The following is a 14,416-nucleotide window of genomic DNA, read 5'->3' on the forward strand; positions in this document are numbered from 1 at the left end:
TGCAACAGTCATGCTATATTGACAGGAATCGAACTAGAGAGATGGGCGATTGTCGATTTGGTGAACGATACATTCTGTGATACAAAGCAAACAGACACATTCAAGCCAACTTGAATATGAAGCATATGAAAATAAATCATTCACATTATGATCAAAGACCCCAAAATTAATATTTTAGTTATGTTTTTCTCTATAAACTATAATTAGTATTTGTCCGTCCTAATGTACATGTAATGTATAGCTCGAGCTCCGGGTTTCAAGAAATATGAGCAACACATATGAAACAAAAAATAAAACAAATATTAATATATATTTTAATAAAGTTTCCAGGCTATGTGATTAGGGACCAATTGGTTACGATAAATCAACGCTCAAGCCATAACTTCGGGTCTGATCAATACTTTATTGACCGCTTGCTACTGCCTTAAAACACAAGACTTCAGATCAGATACAAAATATCTAAGGTCAAGTCGACGAGACTCCGGGTCAATTAAGTCGGGAAACTTGTTCCTTAAACGCGGCTTTAATATTTGGACGCTATTGGTGCGAGCTCTTGGTGGTTGGGAATCTAGATTTCTCGTTTCTTACAACGCTATAAGATGATTGTTAGTATCAAAGCGCTCAATTTCCATATTGTTCTTTAAAACAATATTGAATTCCCGAAAACAAAGTTTTTTAATAAAATATTTTACGGAAGGCACTGACATAACAAAGCAATCTAAAATATCAAATTAATACGAAATAGGCAATACGATCATTGATTAACACTTATGAAAACTTAAATCCCAAAGCAGACATTAATAAAATTAAATAAATCGTACAAACACGTCACTGTTTATTAAAATGTCTTAGGTACTAAACATTTTTCGGTCATAGTCTTCATCAGTAGCACATTAATATAAACAAATACAAAGGAAATGACGTCAACGTCATACAATAACGAAACGTCGTTTGGCGGAAAAATATATATAGTACATAATAGTACATAATACATAATACAAAGATGGATGAGTGATGATACACCAGTCTATTAGTAATAATATAATTTATAAAAAAACATAGTAATAGACAAACATCTAATGTATATGTAAATTATGTTAATGTTATATATGTAAGTGTTTTGTTTATAAAGCAGACATTAAACATAAGTTACCGTTAAATTAAGTTGTCCTATGATGGGTAGTGAAGAGTACCATGAATTTAAAGAAAAGTACGTACAATTATGATGTGGAAACGTTAACGAAATAAAATACATTTATTATGCACACTCGTACATGGAAAGTACGTACACTTATGATGTGGAAACGTTAACGAAATAAAATACATGTATTATGCACACTCGTACAAGCTCACGTTTTGAAAGTATTGTATTATTGTATAATTGTCAATATCAAAATTATTTATGCATTTATAAGGCGTACGACATATACGTATTACACTACATATATGTGCATACATTTTTATGGTAATGTAACATTTGTTATGGACATTGCAAATGTTCCGTTGATTTGAACCGTTTTGAATAGTAGTCGCAAATTCTAAAGATGTTTTGTTATTATCCACCAATAAGTTTGAGTCCATTATTTCACGTTGGACATCCTTTTATTATTAATTATATGAATAAGTATTAAAAAAAACTGTCAAAGCGCTTTTCAAGCAGTATATATTCGTTTACATACAGCAAATTATGTAAAACGATTAAAATGGCTATATTGCAACGTTAGTTAGCAATTTGTTTATAATAACTTATCTTTTTCACTTTGGATTTTATAATGCAAATTTACTGTCATATCACTATATTGTTTTATCACAGACCTATATAGTGTTTCAAACTACAGGTGCCGGGTTCATGTATAATACGTTTTGTGTATGCTTCTTGCATGCAATTTTAATATCCGTGTAAAGTCAAACTTCGTGTTAAAAGAAGGGAAATGTGTATACCTTTCATTTTTGCGGAGTTAATGCCCCTGTCAGATACGTGTGCGTAGTTTACCGTTTTGTAAATATCCATTTAAGTTTTAACGGTAAACAAAATACTGAACACATATTAGATTCATTCAGTTTTTGTCCAATGTAAACTTATATTGAATAATGTATCTGATATTTACACACAAAACATCTAAATAATATATGTATACGTAACGGGCACTCTGTATCAGAAGACGATCTAATATATAAAACTATCTTACTGAGGATTCCGGAGATAGTCGATGTATCACGATTGTAAAGTCGTTCATAGCTGATAACGGCAAGTAGGGCAGACCACGTGATTGTATACGGCGTAGAGCGATTATTGTTATCAGCTACACATAATACGGAAGATATGGTCGTATCTTAAACGGTATATATGCATAATGAAACTCCAAACATTTGCAATCCCTTTGTAAAACATCGGATTTATTTTTAAATTAAAAACTCAAACTCGGGGTTTTACAGATGGCTGAGAAAAGACTTCAAGAGTTTTACGACGAGATAAGTGAGGATCTGACCAGATGTGTGCAGTTCTGGTTGACACATTCACACGACGATAAATACGGGTAAGATGTATGCAGTTCTAGTTGATCAAGTCACATGACTATGAATATGGGTAAGGTGTATGGAGTTCTGGTTGCAAAAAGTCGAGCGACGATAAATACGGGTAAGGTATCTTATCTTGAATACAATACTCGCGGTTGTTTATAAGAGTTTGTCCTGTGTGATTTTTCTGGACTTTCATGATTAGACAGGTGAATTTATCACATTCATTATTATCACGAGACACCAAGCGTTCAAAACTTTAACAAGAGCTTGTCACAGTAGTGCCAAAACCAGCCAAAATGTGTTTGCTTATATGACAACATTTGTTTTAGAGAGAAGATTAATATTTGAAAAACATGGCATCTGTGTCATCTATTTATATTTCAAGGATCAATTAGTTTATAGTGTTGGAGTTATGCTGTAGAGAATAAACTATATTGACATGAAAGAAAGGGAGGTAATTAAGAAAGAAGATTATAATCAGTTACTTGATCACTGTATTTTTCCTTAAACTCATCGATTCATTTTACAGTGAATACTTCAGTGTTCAAATTACAATATTATTGTTAAATTAGATAAATGAGGATATTGAAAATTGAAAAGCTTAAATATGTAATATAAAATAAATTTAAATATAATTTAAACCTATAAATAAAAAATAAAATAAAATAAGGAAGATAATTCAAAAACTACAGCAGAAAGAGTTATCGTTCATGTTCACTTCACTTCTCCTAGTTGCCATCTGTTTATATTTCTAGTTTCAAGTAAATCCCTTCAGTAGATTTAGAGTTATGCTCCGGACAAAAATTTACTTTGAAATTATATCAAGGGAGATAGTTCAAAAACTAAGGTAGATAGAGTTATGGTTCTTGGAAACTTCATTTCTCCTATTTGCTATCTGTTTATATTCTAAGTTAAAAGAAAATTCATTGAAAAGATTTGGCGTTATGCTCTAGAAAAGATTCAGACGACGCACAGACGGACGGACGCACATACAGACTGACGGATACCGTTACTATATCCCCTCCAAACAATTTTTCGGCGGGGAAAAAAGCACACTTGTATATATTTAGTTACTGTTGTTATATGTTTCTACGATATATGCTTATTATCTTCTGATGAGTTTTTTGCTATATCTGGTGAATGAACCTCGTTCTGGGAAAACGGGACTTCATGCATGTCCATAAAGTGTCATCTCTTATTTGCATGTTTTAGCCTGTGTTGTCTGCACATTCTATTAAGATACCATTCTTTCAGCCTTAACTGAATTTTTGCTTTGCAGAGACTTCTTATAAACGAAATATTGCAGACTCCACAGACTAATGTGGGATGGAACTTAATTATATGAATAAAGCTCCGTATTCCCATAGCGTCGCTCTTATATTACTTCAGAATTGTAATCGAAGTGTGTTTATAAGATTGGGTTTTGTTTTCAAACTTCTATTATAGAGGCTTTTTCAATTGCATTGATGAAGACGGAACCGTGTATGACGAAACAAAACACGTTTGGCTTCAGGCCCGGCAGGTACGAACAGAGATGGGTACGAACGTGCTTGAAATGTGATTTCTTGGTTCAAATGCAAAGGAAAATATTATACAATATTTAGAATCTATAAACCAAATTCCGCAATTGATAAAATGTATAAAAATGCATAATATATTTGTATTGTGTAAATATAGGTTTTGCTTTTAAATGTTAAGACTGATTAATTATATTCTCTTGATATGATAATTTCTCCCCTTCACCCCCCCCCCCCCCCCCCGACGACAAACCTAGAATACCATGCATCCTTATCATTAATCCAATTTGATGAAAAATAAATAACGACAGGCTGCATGTATTTCTCTGAAACTGAATACGAATAAGTGTATTAAAACATAACGCAATTGACTAAAAAAGGAAGGAAGAACAAAACGACACTGCGACCGTTACTGAAAATAATAATTATTCGTACGACATTAATTTTCGTTGATTTCGTGCGTTAACCTATGCAGTATATAACAGGAAAACATCGGAAATGACCAACAAAAATTCCTCTTGTCCCTCCAATATCAGAAATCCACGATTTTGACGAGCCCAGAAAAACATCATTTTATAAAGCACGAACGATCATGCCGACAAATAAAAAAGATTTTGCAATATAAAATGTGACATGTTGCGATATTTAAGGTGGCATTTTCCTCGTTACAGGTGTGGATGTACGCTAAGTTGTATAACGAGGAGGAACAGTTTAACACTCAAGCTGTGCTACAAGCCGCAGAAAAAGGTAGCATTCCTCGGCCGACGCTTGCTAAAGATTCGACATCGCAATTTCCATCCACATTACTCACAGTTGAATTAAAAATTAGGAGCAGAATTTCTTATTAATTCCCTGTGTGTTTTTTTTTAAATTTAATCGAGGGCTTAAGTTTGTTTTTGTTTTTAAATCAGGAGTTCAGATTTTCATTAAGTTTGTTTTTTAATCAGGGGCGGGGTTTCTTATGAAGTTCGCCAAGGACGCGTCGACGGGCAGGTGTTATCTTATTCTTACCCGAGATGGAAGACCAATCAAAATGCAACGTACGATATTCTCGGAATGCTTCTACACCATGGCTATGTCCGAAATGGCCAAGGCGACGAAACAAGAATTGTACAAGGTGAGATTATGCGTTGTCATTCTTTAAACAACGGATTGTGGGTCAGAAGATAATTGACATACAAAAAAAAAATGCACATGGGTTGGGGTGTTCCAATCGCAGGGCATCTTTTGGGGATAAACTAGTATGATTCGTCACAGTAATGACGTCACACTATAAACGTCATACATTTCATAATTTTAAATCAAAGCGCTGAAGGCATTCAAAATTCATACGGGGATCCCAGTATAAAGCACATTATACAACTGCCTGTATTTTGTTCGTGCCCTGTTGATCGCGTATTTCAGATTGACAAACTATGACTTGCGTAAAATATACACAATTATTGAATGATATTTATTTTGTATATCAAAGATATTTTCGCGTAATTTTAATGATCTAATATTAGGACCAATTAAGTTAAATATAAATACAGTTTATACAATTTTACTAAAAGACCGAGGCAATCCAAATGATGGACAGACTCATTCACTGGGTACGCGAAGACGACACGGACATCCGACTAGGGCGTCCGCCGCTGTCGGGTGAGGCGAGGTCTGAGTCTCTGGCGGTACCCATGATGCTGCTGTGTGTGACACACGAGCTTCAAACCCTGGACCCGTCCCTCGGCGCCAGGTACCGCGACATACAGGAGTGGAGCGTGCAGAAAGCGCTGTCGCATGTACAGGTGCGTAGAATAAACTTAGTGAACATTTTGATCCGGTATTCAATACAATATGTCTGACCTCCCATGCAGTTGTAGTAAATTGAAATAATGTCGTTCCATTATACTTTATATTTCGGGCTGTTTATTGGAAAGACAGACGCACATCAATTTACTAGTAAATCAACATATGTTGTGTTTTATGTTTTTATTGAAGAATGATCTTTCCAAACATTTGAAAACATCGATAAGCGAAATTCATCGATGTGCTGATTTACAATTAAAATGTTAAACCCACACATGTTCAACTCGTTGATTAGATCACAATTATGTATGTGTCTAAAACACACAAAGTGTTAGAAACTGCATGATTTAAGTCTTGTTTGAAGATCAAAGGTAGTCTTGTTCGTTATTTGTTGGCTTATAACATGATTTACGACTGTTCATATACAAATATAAGATACTAATATTATACATTCTTACTTTATACAACGAATTCAAGTTAAATACTGGTTCGGATTTATTTATTTATTTATTTATAAATATATCAGCTTTAAATATAAAACAACTTTCATAATAAATCGGATTCAAGGTACCAATTTGCTGTTAATTCTTTTGCAAATGTCGATATTTGCATTTATGTCGGACATTTGACCAGATGATCAGTTTATTTCTTCTTGATTATAAAACGTGGAATCATGAAATAACAAATACCGGTATGTCATAACCGCTAAGCGGACAATATGTATTTGCCAACTTCTAACGAGAGTGAACTGTTATATTAGAAAACGTTGGCTTTGCTGTTGTAGTTGTTTGTTGTTGTTGTTTTTTTATTTTAACACATGTATTTCTTTCAAAACATTTGATCAATTGTTAACTTCATTATTTCCGAACTTAAACCAGTGTCTAGAATATGTCATGACCCTCGTGTCGACAATATAACGCAGATCAATAATTACGTACTGCAATCACAATAATGTATCGTTTTAAATAGACAATCATCTAATATGTGTTTTTCATACCAAAGATCAATCAAAATTGAACTGTTGCCTTAAGGATACCAGATATTCATGCACGTAGCGAAGTCTTGATTTACTTGTATTGTATACATGTTCAGATGTTAAGTTACGTTCTCTGGTAACAACGATGGATTTACGGTTTTTCATGTATCACATTTTCAGCGCGAGGGGACTGTGATCCTAGAAAACGTGAGCACTTCAGGAACGGAACTTCCGGGATCACTGGGTCGTCTCATGATACCAGGTAGTGTGTTATTGCCAGCTAGAACTGTTAAGTAAACTTTTCTGGAAAGATTCTTTTAAAAATCCATTTACTTCTGGTAGTTTGTGTGGGTGAACATTTGTTCAGGTAGAAACTAAACATTTTTGAAAATTCAGATTCTGTCCGGAATAATATAACGCTCACTTAACTCGAAACTAGATAATTATTGCTATACAATATTAATAATTTACGATGTATGTTAACTTTGTTTATTTTTCTGTATTAGATATTACCATACCTTGGACATTAAAATGTCATTCTATGAATACAGGTCATGCAATAGAGGCCGGTTGGTTCCTTTTGCGGTACGCAAAACAAAACGGTCGTGACGAGCTTGCCCAAAAGGCAATCGACCAATTTATGAATGACCCTTTTGCCAGAGGTTGGGACGATGAATGCGGGGGACTTTACTACTTTCTAGATGCCGATAGATACAGGTACTGAGTCATACCGGGGCTAATCCCGAGAAATAAGAAGAGAATTTTGAATTAGGATTCGTATCCACCATTTTGTTATTTTGTACATGACTATGGCATATAATATGACTCAGGTTACAGAAACATAAATAATTATACCTGGGATCATCACTCTAAATGTCATCGAGAAATCCTTTTAAATAAACAATGATCTATTAAGAGATATTTCAAAGTTCGTGTGTATGCAACAAGTTGAAAAAGGTCGCTGTGTAAGCCTTTCTGAGATGAGTTGGATACATTCAAATACACAATTATACTAACATATTATTTATCATGTTATATTTTGTGAAAAAAATCTTTGATGAGATGATCAATATATTTGCGTTATATTATTAAAAGATATTTCATCCACATATTAAATAAACTGAATAGAACCATGCCTATAGAATAACAATACAATGTATCGATATATGTCTCGCTTCAGACATAATAAGCATTTAAATTGTTATACACTCAACAGAACACATACAGTTTTGTTAAACTTCAAAATGACTGCCAACATATAAAATGTGTACCCCTACGTCAAGCATATCCCCGCCGATATTGTTATAAGCTCGAACAACTCCTCTGTTTACTCCATATTTGCTCTACACAACAAAGTGTTGGTATAGATACAAGTCAATATTGTTTTCGTCAAGTTTTTCTGCAAGCGAATTACACGATACACGTCTGTAAATCGACATCTTTCATTTCCATGTTAAAACAGTACATGCAAGCAGGACATTTTTCGTTGATAGACATTCTTTAAAAATTCAAAACAATTAAAACAATTAAACAAGAAATAATATTGTTTGGTCACATCTCACTTTAAAAAAACAACCTAACAACACAGACACGTCGTATTTTAAAAACACATGTGACCAAATACCACGCACAATTATGTTGTTCGTGCTTAAAACGCATCATATCGGAGTGTTGATTAATTATACACACACGTAAGCTGGCAAGAAGTATACAGAATATATTAGTAAAGGACTCACCAAAACACTGGCAGAAGACATTTTTTGCTAACATCCGTCAGTATTTTATTATTTACAATGATCGCAGGAATTTTACTTTGTTTATTTACATGTTCCGATATGTTCATGTGCAGTCCAGTGCAGCTAGAATGGAACATGAAGATGTGGTGGGTACACACGGAGACAATGGTCGCTTTCCTGATGGCTTATCAACACACACGTGACGGGGACCACCTCGATACGTTTGCACGTGTTTATGACTACTGCTACTCAAATGTTAATAATTTTTACATTTAAATGTCACAAGTTACTACTCTGTATTAAGATTTTCTATGTTCATGATTTTCTATAAGTGTAATTGTTATAACTGCTATTATTATTTGTCACAGTAGTATTATTACTGTTAGAATTATAATAATCATCATTATTATTAGTATTATTATTATTATTATTATTATTATTATTATTATTATTATTATTATTATTATTAGGTAATACTAGAAGTAAAAGTAGTAGAAGTAGAAGTAGTAGTAGAAGTAGTAGTAGTAGTAGTAGTAGTAGTAGTAGTAGTAGTAGTAGTAGTAGTAGTAGTAGTAGTAGTAGTAGTAGTAGTAGTAGTAGTAGTAGTAGTAGTAGTAGTAGTAGTAGTAGTAGTAGTAGTAGTAGTAGTAGTAGAAGTAGTAGTAGTAGTAGTAGTAGTAGTAGTAATAGTAGTAGTAGTAGTAGCAGAAGTAGCAGTAGCAGTAGCAGTAGTTGTAGAAGTAGAAGTAGTAGAAGTAGTAGTAGAAGTAGTATTAGTAGTAGTAGCAGCAGCAGCAGTAGCAGCAGCAGTAATAGTCGCAGCTGCAGAAGAAGTAGTAATAATTATATTGCAAGTACCTGTTGTTCGTCATTTGAAGTGTTTTGTACCTTTTTTCGGTACCTGGACAATTTCCTGTTATTTGCTTTTTTAATCGTGTGGTTCACCTTTTCAGCACGTTGACAAGAAGCGAGGAGAATGGTACGGATATCTGAACAGGGACGGGTCTGTGTCCATGAGGTTTAAAGGTGGACCATGGAAAGGTATTGGCCTTTACAAGCAGGCACCTTTAAATTAATTAGTCATACGCATGACACGTTTGTCATTTCTTAACAAGCGTGTACATTAGAAATTTTACTTAAGCAACAAAGTTAAATTAGTTTTAAGGTATAACACATTAATTAAATATAAGGTATTTCACCTTTTGTTATATAATATATGAAATTTTAAATCTCTATTTTTATCATGATAACAGCATTGATAGTATACGAACTGTAAAGAAAGAGAATAATGAAAATTGTAACGAGAACATATGTTTAAATATGTCGCCTTTTAAACTTCAGCTTCGATGTAATTGCATCACGAAATCAACTATCAATAACAAAACTAAATATTTATAAATCATATAAAATGGGAATATTTGTAAACGTAAAACAATCAACAAACATATTATATTTTACTAGAACATATGTTTAATTATGTCACTGTTCACATTGCAACTTCGATTCAATGACATTGCACAACTAACTCGAAATGATTGCACTTCGGTCATACATATAACGAAACAACACTTGTATAGAGTTTTTGAAATTAATATATAATTAAACGGACACCTTATTTTATTGCAGGTTGTTTCCACGTACCCAGATCACTCCTTTATTGCAAGCAGATGCTGTCTGAACTACTCAAACGACCAACCTAAACCTAAATTATGACAACATTGTTATAAAAATAGTTACTCTTTACTTTAAAAATAGTATTTCGTTATCCATAGAAATTTTCAACAAAAACGTGTAATCTTTGTTCCAATTGCTTTTAACATATTTGTGTCTCTTACTTTGCATCGTTTTTTATGAACATATTGTAAAATAGTGTCATGAAGATCATATTTAGTTTAGTTACACTAAAGTACAGTCAACAATCCAATAGTAAACCTTCCCTTTTAAGTCATTATCTCTGGGCTAAGTGTGTGTATCGTCTTGCATGGTATAGCCAATTGCCTCAAGTTCAAGTCTAGCCGACAAGAATTTATCTCATTAGTTTCCTTATTTCTATAAATGTATAACGTATATAATCTACTCTGTTATGTGTTTTATTTATTCATAAAGAACCACTATGAGTATTTTACATTTTCCCTTTGGAAACAATAGGATGTGCATATATGTGCAAAGGATATACATAATAATAAAATTATATATTTAATTAAAACCTTACACAAATGAATTTTATTTTTTTTATTAAAAGTGTTTGTGATCTACTGAGAATGGATTATTTGAATATTACATTATTTTATACAAAATATAAAGAATTATTTTCAATTTATCTAAAATAAAATATATCGAATTAGCAAAAGAAATTTGTTAGTCAAAACTATTTTATTTATAACAAACTGTGTTTATAAGAATGTCAATTCCAGAAAGAGGGTTTGAACCACAATATTTCGGCATTAAAGTCCCCGAGTTGATGTTGGTATATTTTCCTATTTGAAATTTGTGTTATGTGTCGCAAACAAGTGATTATGAGTCAAAATGTGTTTGTATTTATTTCAGATGTGCATAAAAAATGGTCAAAATCGGTCAATAAATGCCCAAATTCAGTACAAAGATAGGGCTTTTCAATTTCTGTGCATGCACAGAAATAATCTAAATTCAAACACGCGCGGGTTACATGTAAAACCACGTGAACATTGCATCATTGTTTACAACGCCATTTGCATGAACGATGAATAATCATGGCATTACCCGTTTACAATGCGACAAGCAAACAGACATGACATAGCAGCGTAATGTTTTTGCAGCGTGATTTTTTGTCAATATTTATGCATATTACTCGACGAATTTCAATAAACTTTCATCAAACTTGATGCAAACTCCTTTTGTGTTCAATCAACAAATCGGCCTTAATGAATTTGCACTGATCTGAGAAATCGTTTTATGCAATCAGCTTGCATTCTGACTTTTTACGAACATGATATTCACTACACAATGAACCTCGTTTAACCATTAAGACAAAAACAGGTTTTATAATCACTTTGGTAGGGCTAATTCGACATAAATCGTTGGTAAATTGCTAGTGTTATTTAGTAGTTCTTCTTTGTTTTGACATGCGCGGAAGAGGAAATCACGTGAAATTGGCGCTCACGTGACCCAAAGCGTACATACGCACTTGTAAACCTCAGCATCCACATCAAAGGGGCTATTGAGATGTTTATAAACATAGCATTTATTGGAAAAAAAACCTCATCATCATTGTCAAAACGGTATGCCGGGGAGTTAATCCCCATCAGTGTTTCTTCTTGTTTGAGGCAAAGTTGTTTGAAGTCGAGTTATATGCAAAACGGCCGCACTTCTTTGAGGCTGCATACGTAAAGAAGTTTCGTAAGACTTCCGAGCCGATTCCCACTTGTGCTCTAGTTCAAAGCAGTGCCCTAGCATGTTCAAAGAGGTATCAAGATGGTCACATGATACAAATGCCTCGCCTTTAGATGATTTAAATCTTGCGGATATCATGATTTCAGTGAATTTCGATAACTTCTTCAAAGCTTCCAACGGTTTGGGTTCTTGATTGAGTTCCCTGTATGTAAGGTATTGTAGATAGTAGAGATAGGGTTCGATTTGCAAACAAATGCAGTCATACATTCCATCAAATGACAACATACAACCAGATGAATTGGAGGTGCCGATATTTCCTCGGTACATTTCGCACCGCAAGAATTCAGGAACAAACATCACCTCTGGTTGTATAAATATCAAAAGTACAGACCATCTTTGTTTAAAAGACTTTTCAAAGGATTGCTGTGCAATCGGCAATGCTAATAACTCCGAAAGGGATTTGAATAACTGGTAAATGAGATTAGATTGTTTATCGTCTTCTATCTTGTCTTCTATCATGTCATAATATTTACAAGCTTCATCATATTCTCCATTGAAGAAAAGGAAGGAAGCGTATCTCATGTAGTTGCCAATAATATCAAACTCTAGAGATTGTTGAAACATTTGTCAAGCTTTATTGATGCTATCGTCATTATATTCATGTCTTTCTGCCTTCAGTTCTAAATACACCGAAGCAATCAAACTAGCCAGAGTTGACATGACGCTATGCAATGCATAGTCATATTTTCCGTATCTCTTCAACGCGGCGCGATAATGAGTTTCTAATTGTGTATATTGGTGTTCAAGTACAGTTTTCCTGTTTTTGACGGTACTTCTAACAATTCAAATCCGTACAAAAAATGCGTCGTTCCCTGACACATATTGAATACATCATTAAATAGTGCTGGACCAGTCGTACAATATATGTGGCGTTGATTGTTACTCATGCGCACATGAAGCCACTTTCCAATGATTTCCATATGTATATGATCGATTTGTATTCGTAGTGAATTAACAACATATGTGAATTGATTCGACAATTTCTGGAACTCGTTTATTTTAATTTTCGCATCAAATAGGTTAACATTCTCTATGGTAAAGTGTGGACAATTGCGGCGTGTCCAGAAGCGCCTCAAAGTTGAACAAATGTATTTAACACAATTGAAAAGATTGTTTTCCCTCCACACATCAGGCCGGTTGTTCTCGACCGCAAAAAAGGAGTCTGTTTTAAAATGAAAAGTACTCAGCCTGTCGCGATATTCTGGCACAAACAACTCCTTCTTATTATTTTTGTAAGCACATATGCTTTCAGATGTACTTTGTTTAAACTGAACATAAATAGCCGCTTTTTTAGATTTGTGGAAATTCGCCAATGGTAATCAAATAATAGTGCGTACATATGTTCGTATTTTTGGGGGGTCCCTGCGGAACTATAAAAACGCCATATTTCTTGGCTTTTTCAACGTCTTTTCTGAAGGCCAGTGACCGGGGCGAGGCCTTTCGAAAACGAACTTGCATTGCTTAAGAAGACTTTTACAGAAACACGCATAAACACTGTCTGTATTCCCGATACGTTCTGCAGGACCGTGTCGTTTTGCTATCTTTAGTTTAACGGGATGTTTGTTTATAGTATCGAACATAAATGTATGTGGAATAATGCCGTCTGTTTTTGTCCAATCCCTTCGAAAAAAGCTTCCGAAATCAACATTAAGTTGATCCGGATCTATTTGTTTAAAACGACTTGCTTGTGTTGATGTTTCAATAATTGTTAAAACACAGTATTGTGAAACACAACCGTTTGTGCTCACCTTAAGAACGACTTGATGATCATGCGACTGACGAGGCGGACTTTCTGAATCAAGAAACAAAAGAAACATATCAAAACGTTGTAAGTGGTCTACGTCAGACATCATTCCAATAGTTTCAGTGTCCTGTATTTGACTTCCAAATATAGTCCGTATGTTACGCCCAAATGCTTGTTGTACCAGTGTTATGTCTCGTTCATAAGAGAACATTCTTTCCTTTCTAAACTTGATTACGTGTTCATTGATTGCTAAGTAATCAAGAGCAAATGAAAGTCTCACTGAGAATTCATGTTCATCTGTCGAATGACCTGCCATATGTATGGCTGTTTTACCAGCTTGCCTCTCTTTCCTTGTTGTATGATGCTGTTTTTTTCGCCTGTTTGGAGACATCTTTTTAGAGAAAAACTAACGGTATTTCGCTCACTTTTACACTCACATGTACGATGTCAAATTTGACATTACTCTATTACATGGCGTTAGTGTTTAAACTTTTTATAAGTCATTCACTTTAGCATCCTTCATATATCTCATAATTCATTTGTATGTTACCCGCATAGGACAATTTCAGAGCTTCAGATTCCGTCCTAAAATAACGAACAGTAAAATATAGCATAAATTCAAACTGACAACGTACGCAGTCAATAAATATTTTACTAAAAACATACACATACTATATGTTTTACATTATTAAAGTAGTCATAATATACT

At 33.8% G+C, this 14,416-nt stretch overlaps 2 protein-coding genes across 5 annotated transcripts in view; one reads left to right on the forward strand and one right to left on the reverse strand.

The window, feature by feature from the left end:
* LOC127851067 (N-acylglucosamine 2-epimerase-like) overlaps window positions 1–10,755 on the forward strand; it is a 113,585-nt gene extending 102,830 nt beyond the window's left edge. Inside the window, exons 1-11 of one of the 4 annotated variants that reach the window (XM_052384538.1) lie at window positions 2,227–2,341; window positions 2,437–2,537; window positions 3,967–4,042; window positions 4,709–4,784; window positions 4,985–5,154; window positions 5,591–5,821; window positions 6,979–7,060; window positions 7,350–7,515; window positions 8,648–8,789; window positions 9,488–9,575; window positions 10,161–10,755. In XM_052384538.1, coding sequence (XP_052240498.1) covers window positions 2,437–2,537; window positions 3,967–4,042; window positions 4,709–4,784; window positions 4,985–5,154; window positions 5,591–5,821; window positions 6,979–7,060; window positions 7,350–7,515; window positions 8,648–8,789; window positions 9,488–9,575; window positions 10,161–10,234 — 1,206 coding nt within the window. In that variant the 5' untranslated portion in view covers window positions 2,227–2,341 and the 3' untranslated portion in view covers window positions 10,235–10,755. Of the gene's footprint in view, window positions 1–2,226; window positions 2,342–2,436; window positions 2,538–2,568; window positions 2,639–3,966; window positions 4,059–4,708; window positions 4,785–4,984; window positions 5,155–5,590; window positions 5,822–6,978; window positions 7,061–7,349; window positions 7,516–8,647; window positions 8,790–9,487; window positions 9,576–10,160 lie in introns of those variants that run through there. The other 3 variants (XM_052384539.1, XM_052384540.1, XM_052384537.1) reach the window with 3 other exon arrangements.
* Window positions 1–14,416, reverse strand: part of LOC127849911 (uncharacterized) — a 91,809-nt gene that overhangs the window by 61,223 nt on the left and 16,170 nt on the right. The window lies entirely within an intron of this gene.

The sequence above is a fragment of the Dreissena polymorpha genome, chromosome 11 (genome assembly GCF_020536995.1).
Source record: "Dreissena polymorpha isolate Duluth1 chromosome 11, UMN_Dpol_1.0, whole genome shotgun sequence".
NCBI classification, from domain to species: Eukaryota; Metazoa; Mollusca; class Bivalvia; order Myida; family Dreissenidae; genus Dreissena; species Dreissena polymorpha.